This window comes from Muscardinus avellanarius (genome assembly GCF_963383645.1).
Source record: "Muscardinus avellanarius genome assembly, chromosome: 19".
In the NCBI taxonomy this organism is placed as follows: domain Eukaryota; kingdom Metazoa; phylum Chordata; class Mammalia; order Rodentia; family Gliridae; genus Muscardinus; species Muscardinus avellanarius.
Window position 1 is genome coordinate 21,794,403 of NC_137805.1, and position 16,455 is coordinate 21,810,857.

Genomic DNA, 16,455 nt, shown 5'->3' on the forward strand with positions numbered 1-16,455 from the left:
CAAAGGGCCTCACTAAGTAGCTGAGGCTGTCCACAAACCCGCGATCGTCCTGTCTCAGCCTCCCAAATGCTGGGATTACAACCGTGTGTCACCACGCCCGGCTTACCTGTCCCAAATTTCTAGTGCCCAAAAGAGATTCCTCCGGAGTCCCTGTGCCCTGTGAAAGTCCCACCGGAAGTGGGGACCGAGTTCATGGGTTGGTCTTGGGAGCCAGAGCACCAGCCTCTGGCCTGGAGACCGGACTCGGCTCACTCTGCCTTGGTGATTTCTTGGGAACCCCACGCCCTGACGGCTCTATCTGCTCAAAGCCTGAGTGAACTGTGGGACTCCCACAAGACTTCGGGGTGCTGGCCAGTAGCACACCCACTCCCAATCCTGGGGTCCTGAGCCAGTAGTCCCAAGGGAAGCAAGGCCCCTGCGTTGGACCAGGAGTGCGGTGCCCCAGGAGAGTGCCCGGGGGTCTCAGCACCATGTGCCCACCAGTAGATCAGGCTAGGACTCAACCACCAGCCGCCAGCAGACACGTGGCCTGGGAAGGAAAGGAACTGGCTGGGACTAGTGAACCCCTATCAACAAAAGTAGAGAAGCCTGGTGTCCCCTTCCTCCTTCAACAAACACAGGGCCGGCGCCAGTCCCCTGCGTTTATCGGGGCTCCGCTACGGGTGTCCTGTGCGTCTCCCGTCGCCTAATCCCTCAAACTGGGCCCGCCTGGGTCACGTGACACGGCGGTCAAAGCCCCAGCATTGACCCCGCTGGGAAGGAGGGGCAGGCGCCGGGAGGGAAGGGGCGGCGCCGGGGGAGAGGCGGGCCCAGCGCTGGGATTCCCTGCAGAACCACTCCGGGTCGCGGGCTCCCAGTCTCCAGCCTGCTGGTCGCCAACCCTCCGCAAGCGTCGTGCGCTGGCGCACCGGCCCACTGGTGAGTGCCCAGCCGATCCTGGCAATGAACACGCCACCCCAGCCCCTCGATCCTCCCAGCGTGGTGGGCGGGTGAGCTCCAGAGGCCCTGGGCCAGGGGCCTCTCTGCAGCTCCTTCCCCAATCCCCACCTAGCCACCCTACCTAGAGCCCTCTGGGGCCTGACCGTGAAATGCTCGAGGATGAGGGACAGGACGCTGGGGACGTCCCCCCCCCCCCCCACACACACACACTGGTCCTGGGACCTGCCTGGGATCGCGTCCCGATTGGCAGCACCTGCCCGACACAAGAAGGCGCGCGCTGACAGGAGTGCCCAGTGGCCGTGATCCTGACAGAGGGTACCCAGCGGCCGTGACCCTGATGTCGGTCTTCCCACAGGCCAGCACCGGCGCCGGGAAGATGTACCAGAGCTTGGCGCTGGCCCCGACCCCGGGGCAAGCCACCTACGCGGACTCCGGCCCTTTTCTGCACGCCGCAGGCGCGGGGTCCGGGATGTTCGGGCCGCCGGCCCGTGTAGCTTCCATGTTACCCTACGTGTCCGCGTGTGAGCCAGGCCCGCAGCCCCCCGCACTCGCCGCGCACCCGGGCTGGGCGCAGACGGCCGCCGCCTCGGACTCTTCAGCTTTTGGCTCCGGCAGCCCTCACCCGCCTGCCGCGCAGCCTCCCGGGGCCGCGGCCTTTCCGTTTGCGCACAGTCCCCCGGGGCCGGGCAGCGGTGGCAGCCCCGCGGGCAGGGATGGCGGAGCCTACCAGGGCACGCTGCTGCCTCGAGAACAGTACCCGGCCCCTCTCGGACGGCCCGTGAGCACCTCGTACCCCGCAGCCTATCCGGCCTACGTGAGCCCCGACGTGGCCCCGGCGTGGGCCGCTGGACCCTTCGACAGCAGCGTTCTGCAGGGCCTACAGGGCCGCCCGGCAGGGCTCCCAGGCCGCAGGGCCACCTTTGGTGAGTACAGGCCGGGCAGCCCCACTGCCGTGGGCTGGGTGCAAGCCGACCTGCGGGGGAAGCCGAGACCCTGCAAGGTCCTCCTCCTCGGAGGGCTATAACAACCCCGGGACGGGGAAAACCTGTGGCAGCAGTGCCTCATCGGCCCCTCGGGGAAAATGTCGTATCCTTTTATTTATTTTTTTAACAAGAAAGTTCTTGTATTTCTCCCTTTCGAGTTCATCCGAACCCCAAACAGCATTCTGGGTTATGCCAATTTGGAGCCTAAGTTGTAAAACTTTTTTTTTTGCAAAAGTTTTGGAAATGATTTTTTATAAAGTTCAAAAATACCGGCTTAAGTCGCCACATACGTCTCAGCTGTAGAATGTCGGTGTTCTGACTTGAGACCCGGCCTTGATCGGCTGCGGAGCATAAATTCGGATGATCGGAGTCCGGTCCTCTAAAGCGGGAAATCATCCCACCCGGTTTCTGAGTAGGGGCACACAGACACTTTCTCACCCGAAGGCCACGCCTCTGTGCTGGCCGGCGGGGTCCCTCGGGGACACCCCTCTGGAGACCCCGGAGGGCTGGCGGCCCCCCTCTGGAGCTGCCGTTTGGCCCTCGCAGGCCCCGGCGCAGGAAGCGGGCCAGTCACAGCCGCGGGACCCCTGGCCCCCGGCGCCCAGTGCAGCCTGGCTCCTGGCGCCCACCCCCGGCCGAGCGATGATTGATCCCCGCCCCGCCCCCCGCCAGGCGCCCCCACCTCCCGCATCGCCATCGCGGCGCCTGCCCGGCCTGGAGGGGACTGGGGAGCGCTCCACCCGCCAGTGCCGGCGATGGCGCCGTCCCGCCTTCCGAGGGAGGACAGGACTGCAACCACAATAAAGTGGGCGTAGGGCCACCAGCCCCTGCAGGATCTCAGGATTCTGCTCAGCTCCCATAGCTCGGCCCCTCCAGGTTCCACCCGCTTTACCAAGGAGACAGCCACGGGGTCACCACCGTCCCGAGAACAGAGGCAGAACAGAGGCGTTTGCACAGGGAGAAACCCCTTCACCCGCCTCTCCTGCTGCTGCCAGCAGGTCAAAAATACAAATGCTGGTGCCTGCCGCATTCAGAGAGGGCCTGTCTCTGGGGTGCACCCTAAGGTTTGGTTTACGCACAGCCCCTCCTTATAAGAGCAACAGCCCTAATGAATCTCACTGTGTGCAAATTAAAAATAAAAATCATCGCTAGAGGATCACCGTCCTGAGGCTGGTCTCAGCAATTTAGGGAGACTAGATTTCAGAGTGACCAAATAGTCCCTCGTGGTGGCGCACACTTGTAGTGCCAGTGCTGGGAGGCCGAGACGGGAGGATCGCATGCTTGCCACCGGCAATAAAATAAAATAAAATAAAAATAAAATAGAGCTGGCGGTGTAACTCAGAAGTATAACGCGCTGAGGTCCAATCCCCAGGACAAAAAATAAAATAAGTAAGTCTAAGTAGATAAGTGAAGTTTTAAGTGCAATAGGTTTAAGGAGCAGTGAAGGCCAGGAGTGTGGGAGCTCCCGCCCACCAGCTGCTTGTCCCGCAGTGTCTGACTTCCTGGAGGAGTTCCCGGGCGAGGGCCGCGAGTGCGTCAACTGCGGGGCTCTGTCCACGCCACTGTGGCGCCGTGATGGTACGGGCCACTACCTGTGCAACGCCTGCGGCCTCTACCACAAGATGAACGGCGTCAACCGGCCGCTCGTGCGGCCCCAGAAGCGCCTGGTGAGTGCCCCTGGGCCTTGCACGTGTGGAAGGTCACCTGGGAAGGTCGGGGTGCAGCCAGGGGCTGGGGTCCTGCACAGGAGTGCAGGGGCAGTCCACCCCAAGGATCCTTGGAGGGATTAGGCAGGGAGCAGCTGGGGCTCCCAGTGGGATGTTTTGCTCTACTACCCCAGAGCTGCTGGGCTCTCATTAGGATAGGGACGCAGGTGGTCTCAGAGCTGAGGACAGCACATTGGCACAGCAAGGAGCTATTCAGGAAGGGCCGGTTTGGGGGCATGCTCTGCCCTGGAGCAGCAGACCTGGGAGTATGCAGGCCCAATGGCAGCCACAGCCCGGTCCCAATATTAGAGGCCTCAGGGTGACCCTGCCACCTATGGGGCTGGAGGAGAAGGTGGCTGCTGGGTAGGTGTGTTACTGGGTCAAGCAGGTGTCAAGGGCCCAAAAGGAAGGGTCCTTGGGTCTTGCTGCTTGGAGAGCACTTTCTCCAGACCTGGAGCCCGCTCCCTGTTTTCAGTTTCGGCTCCTCCAGATGGTGGAGGAGTGGGAGCCTGGGCAGGGCCAGGTGTCCAGAAGCCTGGGGCAGTGTGAGGCGCTTCGACCCTTACCAGTCCACAGACAGACCTTTAGGTTCGAGTGTAGAGACGGGAGTGTAGGTGCGTGCGCTGTGTGTAAGTTATGGAACCTTGCGGATACACTATCCCCCATGGGTCAGGGAAGGGTTGCGCCTGGGGCGTCAAGCCCTCCGTGTGACCGTGTGAGCCTGCACTCATACCCAGAGTCAGCTCAGGTCTGTGGGCTCTGCGTGAGCCCAGGCAGCCCCACTTTTCTTTCCTGGCCTGGCCTAGGGTTTGGGGGCTGCAGGTCTCTGCCTGGCTTTGTGCTGTGCCTTCTGCTGGAGGGCGGCCCCAGCCCCTTCCTTTGGTGGCCGGCCCCTCCTGTGCCCTGTGTGCCTGCTGCTGGCCTGGTCTCCACATGGTCTTCATTGATGGGAAACCGAGGTTGACAGTGTAGGGAGCTGGCCCAGGGTGTACAGCAGGACTGCACCCCAGACCTCCCAGCCGCAGCCTCCCCCAGCGGCGGGCCACCCCTTCTCTGGCTCCATTGACCTCCTCATGCCAGGCCCTGGCCTGGGTGCCAGTGGACACCTGAGAAGTGGGGATGGACTCAGAGCTGCCCTGCCAAGTCCTATACGGTAGACCATTGATGTCGGCAGCACTTAGGCCGTGGCTGGCTCTGGGGTGGTGAGGCCTCCATTTCTGGTCTAGGAGATTTTGGGGTGTCTTCTGGGTAGGGGGTTTCTGTTTACCTGCTCCTCTCCCCAAGACCACATTTCCCAAATGGTAGACACAACCTGGTCAGTCCTGTGTCCAGGGCCATCCACACCCGAGCATGGCATATGCCTAAGAAGTGTGTGTTTGCCAAGTGAGCCTCCACCCCACAAGGACCCTCGGGGTCTCCCTGTCTTGCTCCGGGATTCTTATCCCATGACTCAGCTCAGATCCACCAGTCTCCAGGAGCTGGTCCTACAGAGCCAGACATGGTATCGAGACCCTGAGAGTCAGGTCCCGAGAGCAGAGCCAGGCCCGGGCAGCTCAGGCATGAGGGCTGGGTCACCCCAGTTACCTTCCAGCCTCCCAGGTGCCCCACGAGCCCCCGAGTGCAGCCAGAACTGATGTCCCAAGAAAGGCCCCCAGGAGGAATTCGTCCTAACCCTCTTCTAAAGGATTACAGTCAGCTGGGCATGGTGGCTCACTCCTGTGATCCTAGTATTTAAGAGGCTGAGACAGGAGGATCACAGGTTTGAACCCAGCCTCCACAACTGAGTGAGACCCTATTCCAAAAATGTATTTATTTATTTATTTATATTTGTGGTACTGGGGATGGAACTCAGGGGCCTTCTACCTCCAGGCTATATTCCCAGACCTATTTAATATTTTATTTGGAGACAGGGTCTCACTAAGTTGTTGAGAGCCTCACTCAGTAGCTGAGGCTGGCTTTGAACCTGTGCGATACTCCTGTCTTAGCCTCCTAAGCGCTGGGATTACAAGCATGTGCCGCCATGCCCGGCTTACAAAATCTTTTTTAAAAGGGCTGGGCTGGGGGTATAGCTCAGAGGTAGAATGCCCCTGGGCTCAATCTCTAATACAAAAACAAAAGGATTACAGTCATCTTGAAAACGTCACCAAGGACACAGGAAATGACCCAAGGTAGCTGTGCCACCCTAGCTTTCTGGCTCTCTGTGGTCCCCGTGCCATGGACCTCTGTCCATACATGGCCCTTGTCAGGGCGGCCTGTCACAGTGACCCCAAGCCCACCTTCCCCTCATCATCCCCCATCTCCTGCACCCGCACCCCGCACCCCAGCCTGGGACCCACACGTGTGGACATGGCCCACACCTCTCTGTGCCCCACTCCATCACTGCTCCCAACTCCAGTGCTGGGCTGAGCTGGCGCCCAGCAGCCAAGGTCAGGGCTACGGCAGTCCCGAGGCCCAAGGCCGGCACCAGCTCCAAAAAGCAGCCTGTGTGTGGGGCCCAGCGTCCTTTGTGCATGGGCAAACCCGGCCTTGGCCGTCTCTCCTCCAGCACTCGGCTAGTCCCGTTCTCCTTCCTGCACAGCCCCCCCCCCAGGCTCCTGCCCGAGCCAGTTTACCCTCAGCCGGCAGGGGACACCCACTCTACCCCGTTATGTGTCCGTGCATCCTCCGAGAGGGGCCTGCGTGGAACTGGAAGCGTCTCCGCCCCGGCCCCTCCCCGGCTCCGACTCCGTAACCAGGCTCCGGCTGTGGGCAGAGGAGGCTGCAGGACAGCTCGGCCACTGTGACCGCAGCTTTCACTCTCCGAAGTGTTTCTCTGCCTGTGGGCCCTCGACCCTCCACGCTGGGCTCCTCCTGCCCACCGTGTCTGCCCTGCCCGCCACGCGGATTTATTTGAGTCTTAGACGCACCCAGAGCCCGGCCTTGCTTGCCCCTTCTTCCTGTGGGCAGGCTTTGAAGATTAAGCTCTGTTGGAAAGGACAGAAAGAGAAAGAAAGTGAACTGCAGCCGGGAGAGGCCGGCGGCCTGAGTAGCCAGCAGGGCCGTTGTCTGGATACTGAGAAAGGAGAGATGGGCTCAGCGCCTCCGCCCAGGTGCGGCGGCGGGACACGGTCAGCAGGGCGAGGGAGGCCGTCTGCACACCCCAGCTCCAGGACCCTGAGCCTCAGCCTCCATCTCTGGGGAAGGAATCTGTGTAAGTGAGGAAGCGCTCTGAGATGCTTCTTGAAGCCTCCCCCCCTCCCCCGTTTTCTTAATTTTCATTTCTATTTAATTATTTATTCAGTACTGGGTATAGAACCCAGGGGCATTCGACCTCACCTCCAAGCTACACCCTCAGCCCTATTTTTTATTCTTTATTTTGAAACAGGTTCTCACTGAGTTGCAAAGGGCCTCACAAAGTAGTTGGCTGGCCTCAAACCCGTATCCTCCTGTCTCAGCCTCCCGAGTACTGAGATTACAAGCGTGCGCCACCGCGCCTGGCTCTCATTTTCTTAATTTTTATAAAGGTAAAAATACGGTCACTACGCCGGGCGTGGTGGCGCACGCTTGTAATCCCCGTGCTTGGGAGGCTGAGACAGGAGGATCGCGCAGGTTCGAAGCCAGCCTTGCTGGCTTAAGAGATCCCGTTTCCAAATAAAAATATAAAAATGGGTCTGGGAGTGTAGCCCAGTGGTAGAAGGGTTTCTAAGAATCCCAGTACCACCAAAAAAAAAAAAAAAAAAAAATTCAAAGGTGGCGTGCAGACTTTTCTCTTGCACTCCCAGGGTGTGGGTGATCGGTGTGCAAGCCTCTCTTTGCACGCACACGGTCCACACACATGCCACTAGCTTTCATTTCTGCCATGATGTGTGTCTTAAGGGCAGCTTCCGCTGTTGGCACTGAGCGAAGGGGACAGACGGGCTCAGGGGCAGATTGGAGGGCAGGACCAGGGTGGAGACAGAGCAGCACCCTACAGAATGAGGCCTGGAAGCATGCGTGTGCTGCGCACCTGCAATCCCAGTACTTGGGAGGCTGAGACGGGGCTCGCAGGCTGGAGGTCAGCCTCAGCAAGTAGTTAGGCTCTCACCCACCTGGGGAGACCCTGTTTCAAAAGACAAATAAAATAGGGCTGGGGGGTATAGCTTAGAAGCAGAAAGCCCCTGGGATCAATCCCCAGTACCAATAAGTAAATAAATAAGAACAAGGGCTAGGGTGGGTGGCTGGGAGAGTGGGGTTCAGACCCAGGCACCCAGGGTCCCAGGGCCGAGCGCCTTGTCCTACAAGTGACAAGGCTCCGTCCAAGCTCAGAGACGTGAGTGAGATGGGGGAGGCCCCGGGGTCTGGCCACTCTGAAGACACGGGGCTTGGGCGGGGCAGTGGTCAGGACCCAGGCAGCAGTGCACAGCTGCCTCGGGCCCCCAGGCTTTGTTAGGCCCAGGTTTCTGAGGCTTGCCTGGATCCGGGCTCCGGCTGGAAGGCAGGAAGGTGTGGGCCTCTGGTGGGACAGGCCCTAGGGACTGGGCTCCCCCTTGCTGGAGCCCGGGCAGGAGGCAGGCATGCTCAGGCCTTGGAAGTCCTACGGGTACAGTGAGCAGCAAGGGGTCAGGTGGAACCTGATACCATCTGCCTGGCCGCCGGCGGGCACGGGTGCTGCCGAGGGACCTGCAGGCTCAGCGCCTGGCCTCCGGAGGGCTGTGGCGCCAGGGTACTTCTCCCCCCCTGGACTCGAGGTGAAGGCCTGGCAAGGGTGGCTCAGATGGCAGGGAGCTGCAGCACGTTCCTGTGCCCAGCTCAGCCAGCCTGTGGTGGGCCTGTCATCACTGAAGGGGAAACTGAGCCCCAGGAGGGGAAGTGTCTCGTCCTGAGGACGTCGTGTCCTGCCAGGCCAGTCCAGGGCACACCTCCCAACCTTAGCATGCCCCAAACACCTCGCGCTCTGCCCCGAGTGGCCCCTGACCTGGCTGCCGGTCAACTCTGAGTATGGCCTCCATCCCTCCTGCCCCAGCAGCAGCCCGAGCCCTCCAGTGAGTCCCGCTGGCCCCAGCACAGGACTCACCCAGCCCCTCTGTCCTCACAGTCCTCGTCCCGCCGTGCCGGCCTCTGCTGCACCAATTGCCACACAACCAACACCACGCTCTGGCGGCGGAACACGGAGGGCGAGCCCGTGTGCAACGCCTGCGGCCTCTACATGAAGCTGCATGGGGTGAGTGGGCCTGGGGTGGGCTGGCACTCCAGCGCCGTGTGACCTGCCTGCCACTGGCCCCTGGCTGGGCGTGGTACAGCTGGGCACTGTCTGATCTTCCCGTCATGCCCACTGCGCAGATCGAAGGGGCAGCTGTGGGTCACCGTGGCCATCCAGCCTCGGAGGGACACCAGGCACCCTAGGCTTGTCCTCTATGCACCCCAGCCCCAGGCCGCTGCCCACACCTCCTCCCAAAATAGCCAGCCCAGGATGGAACTGACCAGTAGGGCCGGCGCAAGGGCCCTTTGGCCTGTAACGGGAGGCAGCTGTGTAGCAGGTCAGGGCCGAGCCACGCCCCTGCTGGTCGCACTTAGCTTCTCTCTGCATGACCAAAATATCTGACAGGCTCAGCTTCGAGGAGGAGCCATCTATTGGCTCAGGGTTTTATTTAGTTAGTTAGTTATTTTTGCAGTACTGGGGATGGAAGCTGGGGGCATTCTACCTCCGAGCTGCACCCCCAGCCATATGTTTTTTATTCTTTATTTTTTTGAAACAAGGTCTCACTGAGTTGCAAAGGGCCTCACTAAGTATCTGAGGCTGTCAGCGAACCACCATCCTCCTGTCTCAGCCTCCTGAATGCTGGGATGACGAGCGTGCCCACCACGCCCGGCTTGACTTAGGATTTTAAAGGTTTCAGAGGTCAGTCCACGGTGGGCTGGCTCCAAGGCAGAAAGCGGGTGGTGGTGAGGCTTTAGGGCTTGATGGAGGAAGGAGAGCCGCTCTCGGCTCATGGCAGCCAGCAGAGCAAGGCAAGGGAGGAGGCCAGGAAAGAGCGCGTGCCCAGCCCCAGCGGCCCACTCCCCCAGCTGCACCCACTTCCAGACCTAGCTGCACTGGCTGGAGACGCATGAGGTTGGGGACACTGAACTGACCCTGGCACTACCCCCATCAGGTGCCGCGGCCGCTGGCAATGAAGAAGGAGAGTATCCAGACACGGAAGCGGAAGCCCAAGGGCACCTCCAAGACCAAGGGCTGCTCAGGTGCGAGGCCGGGGAGGGGTCCCTGCTCGCCAGGCTGCCTCTCCACCTCTAGAGGCAACACCTCCCAAGAGACAGACACCCCAGCTCTGCCCTGGGGTCGCTGGTTGGGGGAGGGGTGGTGGCATGAGCCAGCCCGGCCGGGGACGGACGGTACGGTAGAACACGGGCCGGGTGACCCTGAGAAGTCTCCAGACCTCTCTGGGCCGGGACAGGAGAGCTTGCACGTGCTGGGAACGGGAGGCGTGGTCCAATCTGGCACCTTCTGAAGACCCCCATTCCTGCCCAGGAGCCACGGCGAGCACCACAGCCTCCCCGCCCGCCGTCCCCTCTGCGGAGCCCCCAGCGGCCACTTTGAAACCAGAGCCCAGCCTGGCATCTCCCATGTGTGCGGGGACCGGGGCCGTCTCCCAGGTAAGGAGGATGGGGCAGGTGGGGTCCCCAGAGCTGGGGCTGCAGACTGCTCTGCTAACCAGACCCCATTAGAACCCCCGGAGCCTCTTCCCAGGGCCTCCCTGGAGAGCCTCCCCGAGCTCGGCTGGGCAGGTGGTGGTGAGGCACCTTTCCCCAGAGCTCTATATGTAGAGCCCAGAGCCCTGGTGCCTTATCAAGAGCCGTCCTCAGGAAAGGTCCCAACCCATTCCAGGGGGCCCCTGGGAATCTCCCAGTCCTGGACTCCTGACCCCAGTGAGGCTGGCACTGCTTCTGCCTCCTCACCCCCATCCTTCCTGCAGGCCTCCAGCCAGCTGGACGACCCCCTGGCCCCCAGCCACTTGGAGTTCAAGTTTGAGCCTGAGGACTTTGCCTTCCCTTCTGCAGCCCTGGGCCCCCAGGCTGGCCTCAGTGGGGCCCTGCGGCAGGAGCCCTGGTGTGCGCTGGCCTTGGCCTAGATCCCCAGGCCAGCCGGGGTCGGGGGACAGAGACTGCTCGCCAACAGAGGCTGGCCTCCTGGAGGCTAGAAGTCAGGGCTGCTCCAGACATGGCGGGGAGACCTCCGTGCCCCCCGAGCCAGAGGACTCAGATCCTTGTGGCCTTGCCACGGCCACTGGCGGGAACCCATCGTCAGCACCTGTGTGAACACACTTGCAAGTGGCAGTAGCTGGGAAGATGCCTGAGCCCCTGCCAGGAGGCCAGGAGGCCAGGATCCAGCCCGAGGCAGGAGGCCAGGAGCGAGAGCGCCGATGCTTGGTGGACAGAGCCAGCACTGTCCCCGCCCCCGAGGGCCCATGGTTGCCAGGACTACCCGCCGTGCAGGTCACGCGCCCACCCAGAAGCCGCCCGGGGGAGGCTGTCTGCCATGTCCACTGCAGCCCTCATGGACTCCTGTATTTATTTGGACCGTTCTTCCAGAGGGGGCAGCGTGGAGCCTTGTCCTCGTGTGGATGGTGGCCGTTTCTGATAGCCCCATGCAGACCCCACAGGCAGCACGGGGGCTGGGGTGCCGGGGCCTCCTGACCTGGCCTAGCAGGGACCCCCAGTTAGTAGGAGCCCCTCACGTGCAGCAGCCCCCGGCCCCGCGGCCTGGCTGGAGGTGACCCGGGAAGACTGAATTCCAGCCGCGAGGGCCTGACTGCAGGGGCGGCGGGGAGTGGGTGCTGCGGCCACTTCCCGCATCATCCTGCTACGGTGAGACCTGATTCTCAAGGAAGCCAGAAATCTGGATTTTTTTTTAATGTGAAGTCTTGCAGTTCAAAGACTTATGCAAATTCTTTGAAGTCTTGCCAGTAAGACGACGCAAGACGGCCACCAGTGGGCTACCCCATTTAGAGCTTTATGATGCTGAAACTCGGTGGTCCTGAGGCTGGGCCTCCAGGGATCCCCAGGCCGACACTGGGATCCTCAAGTCATAACAACAGTTGGAAATAAAGCCCTTGAGACGTGCTCCCGACCATGTGTGTGGGGTTTCCTAGCCCGGTCCCTGCCAGCACAGCAGTTCCGTGATTTGGCCCATCGTCCTTGGGGAAGCACACCCGGCCGCCAGCAGGGATTCTTGGCTGCCCACCAGGAGCCCGTGAGGGTCCCCAGGCCGTCAGGCCCAGAGCCGCCATACCTTCAGAGTCTCCGGCGCTTTGGGGACGGACGCTTTACACCAGTGATGGGGCAGCAGGCGCTGGGAGAGGGCGACCATGGAGGGGCCTGGAGGTGAGGGGCCAGGGGCGCGGGAGGCCGGCAGCGGGAGGCCAACAGGACAGTAGGATGCTGCTGCCATGCCCCCAAGGACCTTCACCCTAGCCCCTATGGGGCCATGGGCACGGTCTTCCTCTTCCCGAATCAAAAAGCCCCAGGGCCAGGTGGTCTGCATGAGAGCCAGGCATGCCTCCTGCCCGAGCCTCAGTGTCCCCACCTGTGAAGGAGAGGGGTGCCCACATCAGGGGCCAGGTGTATAACCCGCTCACACCTGTAGCAGACACGATCCCTGCGTGGCAGTGGACAGCACTGGGCACTGACCAACCCAGGGAGGCTTCCAGGGGTGTCCACAGCAAGACACGTAGGACAGGCGAGTCCCCTCGGGTGGAGAGGAAGGTCTGGAGGCTGAGTGCAGAGGACTTAAGGAGCCCCAAGCTCCTCGTCCATGTAGAGAGTGGCCCGGGAGAAGGGACTCGAGCACCGGGAGGCATCCTCTGCTTAAACTCCACCGCCAGGGACCTGCCCCGGCCGGGGGACCCGCGGCCACACCCTGGGGCAGGCGGATGCTGTTAGGTGTAAGCTTTCTCCCCTTCCAGCAGAGGTCAGCCAACTCAGAGCCCCAGACAGCCGCCAGGTGCCCGCCCCTGCATCTTGTCCCTGCTTAGCCTGGGACCGCACACCACCAGCAAGTGGGGGCTGACAGGTGGGGGCCCGGGCTCCTCATGAGCGCAGGCATAAGGCCACCTCACCGCGCACTGGACGCCCCCCTCGGGAGCCTGCGGCAAGAGATGCTACAGCACCTTGAAATCTGTTCCCCCTGTGGTCGGCAGAAAGCGTCCGCGGGTCCCCGTGCTCCGTCCTGTGCAGCCTGGGGAAGGAAGGGAGAGGACCCCCAAAGCCAAGCTCAGGGGGCAGAGGAAAGGGGACTCCGTTCTCTGTCCGCTGGCGTTTCTGTACTGAAAACAATTGCAAGGCAGATCTATTCTCCCCCTCAGAAGCCCTAACTCATCACGCTGTCCTGGGACCTGAGCCTCCAGCGTGCGGACAGGACAGGGACAGTTTCTCCTTTCCCAGCTATGGAGAAGATGGCTCTTTTTTTTTTTTTTTTTTTTTTTTTGGTGGTGGTACTGGGGATGGAACCCAGGGAACTTCTACCTCCGGGCTACACTCCCAGACCTATTTTTATATTTTATTTGGAAACAGGGTCTCTTAAACCAGGTGAGGCTGGCTTCAAACCTGCGCGATCCTCCTGTCTCAGCCTCCCAAGCGCAGGGATTACAAGCATGCGCCACCACGCCCGGCAAGATGGCTCATTATAAACCAGGACAAGCCAGGCGTGGTGGCGCACGCTTGCAATCCTAGTACTTGGGAGGTTGAGACAGGAGGATCGCAGATTTAAGGCCAGCCTCAGCAACTTGGTGAGATCCTGTTCCAAAAGAAAAAAATTAAATAGGGCTGGGGGTGCTCAGAAGTAGAATGCCCCTGGGTTCGATCCCCAATACCATTAAAAATAAAATTAAGAAATTAAAAAGCAGGGCAAATTCTAAGGCGCTTGTCTGAAAAATGCCACATGTCTAAGGGAAAAGCGTTATGGGGGCAATGGCAAGAGGCAGCGAATAAGGACGCTTCTTAGAAAGGAGACTTGGCGCCATCACTGCGGCCAGGTGGGTCTGTCACCAAGGCACTGACGGCGCTGTGCCGGGGAAGGGACATCTCGGGAAGGCGGCGATGGCCCACGAGCCCTCACCACTGGCCCCTGCCGCCACCCACAGGCAGATTTGGGCGCTGTGGCCGCTCTCCCGGGTGCCCGGGTGGGCTGGGGGCTAGAGTGGCCCGGTGGGCTGGGCCAGGAGCGGCCGAGTGGGCAGAGGCCAGACCTCACCTAGGACGGACCGGAGGCTGAGCAGACACGGGGGCGGCAGCTAGGCTTTGCATCCACGCTCCCCCTTGAGAGGATTGCTAGCTCCATGGCCCTGGGCCCCTGTGTTTCTGGGGACCGCAGACATGTAGCTGGGGCTTGGGGGACCTGGTACTGAGTCCCTCGGGACTCCACTGAGGATGGCGGCAGCCAGCACCTGGCTCTCGGGCTCCAGCCTCCCGCTCTGGAGGAGCGGCTCTGACAGGAGCTCCTGTCCCATTGCCCCGCAGCTCAGAGCTTGTCACCGCCATCCAGGTCACCCCTCAGTGCCACCCACCAGCCACCCGGACCCTATCTTCCTTGGCCCAGACCAGATGGCCTGACCTCCTCCCAGGGCCTGGGCTTCATGTAGACAGTGTGATCTGGAGAGCCACGCCCCCAGGGGTGAGTCCAGAGAAGCTTCCAGGCTTCCAGTAGCACCAACCCCAGGGTGCCTGAGTCCCCACCACACTGGTGGGGTGAACCTGGTCCCAAAGAGGAGGGGTAGAGCAGGCCCCAGGGGGCACAGGCCATGGTGGACAGCCCCCTCCCGCCACGTCGTGCATGCTGCCAAGAAGTTGACGTGGACGGCTCCAACCGCCTTATTTATTATCTGATAAAGCGCTCCCGGCACCGCTGGTGGACGGCGTCTGGCGGAGCCAGGGCCGGGCCGGTGGAGGAGGAAGGCAGAGCCAGCGCAGGGCCCCAGCTGCACCGCAGGCCAGGCTCCGCCCCGGGCTCCGGGACCTGGCGCCAGAGGGGTCTCTATATACCGTCCGCCTGTCTCCACACTGCGCCGACCCCGCCAGCCAAGGATGAGCCCCCTGCGCCGCCCTGCACGGGAGTCACACACCTCCTAAAACCTGCCCCTACTGCCGCAGCCGCTCTCCCTGGCGCCCAGAGAATGGCATGCAGGTCCCCCCTTCTCCAGTGCCCCTCACCCAACAACTTCCACAGACCCCCACTCTCCCCACTTGGCCCAGAACACGGATTTCCCATGATATGCATCTGGCCCCGCTTCTCCTTTGCTTCCAACGCTCCAGCTCCCTCACGGCCCAGTCTGCACAGCTGCCCGGCCCCAACACCCCAAGCCTCAGGCTGCCCTTTTCCCACACCTGTGTCCACTCACAGGTACAGAAACACTTGCCAGGATCCCGGCCCATCACACCTCCGGGCCTTGGAAGGTGTGATGGGCCGCGGGGTGCGCCTTCCTCCTGAGTCTAACTGGGGCCTCGGGGTCTAGACCCTCTGTGCCATCTCCTCCCTCACTGGGAGGTCACAACCCACACAGCCCGTCACTCCACTTGGAGGTCAAGAGCCCTGCTCGGGCCAGGAGGCTGCTTGTAAACAAAGCAGCGTGACCGTCTGTGCCTGTGTACACCCTGGGCCTGGGCGTGGTATGTGCACCAGGTGTGAGGACATCACAATGAGAGGTGACGCGCTCTCCTGCTGGGGGCCAGCCTAGGAATACTGCTCTAGAGTGTCCAACATACAGAGAAATCACCGGCAATGCCAGGCTGCCCCTGAACAGCAGAAACAAGAGTGGCTGTCCAACCACAACCCGTCTAACCAGAGGGGATCAGATTAAAGACTCAAGGGGGTGCATAGCTAAGCCCTGAGGATCAGAGCTCCCAAGAGTGTTAACAATCTGAACATGTAGCTGGGTGTGGAAGCGCACACCTGTAATCCCAGTACTTGGGAGGCTGAGACAGGAGGATTGCACAGGTTCAAAGCCAGCCTCCAGTACTAAGTGAGGCTCTCAGCAATCTAGTGAGACCCTTTTTCCAAATAAAAAAATATATAAAAATAAGTCTGGGAATGTAGCCTGGAGGTAGAAAGACCCTGGGTTTCATCCCCAGTACCACAATAATAATAATAATAGCCGGGTGTGTAGTGCCAGCTTAGGGGAGGCTGAGACAGGAGGATCGCGGTTTGTGACCAGCCTCGGCTACTTAGTGATGCCCTTTGTAACTCAGTGAGACCCTGTTTCAAAATAAAGAATAAAAAAGTAGAGCTAGGGGTGTAGCTCAGAGGTAGAATGGGTTCCATCCGCAGTACCACAATAAATACATAAATAAATAAAATAGTAATAATAACATGAACATGTGCCTAAGCTCATGGTGTCTGATTGCTTTTAATACGGAAGGAGTGGATGGTCCTAGTAGTTATGCCCTGGTAAGCTGTTTGATTCTAAACTTTTTTTTTTTTTCTAAGCCTCCGATGAGTCGGCTTTGATAACCTGGAAGGAATCCACCACGGAGGTGGCCTTCTGGGGCTGCACAGTCCCCAGCACCTGAGGGAGGCGGGCCCGGCTCTGTGAGGAGTGTCCCTGGGCCCATGTCTGTGCGGCGGGTCCCAGGACCTGCGTGAGAGGCGAGGCCTGTGTGCAGTCCCTGGGCGTGCTGCACACGGGCTTTGCTGGGATGCACGGGGAGCAGGGGGAGGGGGAGCCTCCCGGTGCACCAGGGCTCCCGTGCTGCCCGGCCCCACAGGAGCCCGAAGCGTGCAGCCCACGGTGTCCTCTGCGAGGAGGGAGGCCGGCTTCCTATTCCTGCCAGTGTGTGGCTGTCGCAAGCTAGCTGACTCAAGGCAGCAAGGCGTCCTGGGC

At 61.1% G+C, this 16,455-nt stretch overlaps 1 protein-coding gene across 1 annotated transcript; it reads left to right on the forward strand.

The window, feature by feature from the left end:
• Positions 1-1,315: 1,315 nt before the first annotated feature.
• On the forward strand, positions 1,316-10,713 carry GATA5 (GATA binding protein 5; the record flags this gene model as incomplete). Its single annotated transcript, XM_080716580.1, has 6 exons — positions 1,316-1,862; positions 3,414-3,589; positions 8,682-8,807; positions 9,739-9,826; positions 10,113-10,237; positions 10,558-10,713. 6 exons carry the CDS (start codon positions 1,316-1,318, stop codon positions 10,711-10,713), a joined length of 1,218 nt encoding a protein of 405 aa, XP_080572706.1.
• Positions 10,714-16,455: the final 5,742 nt, after the last annotated feature.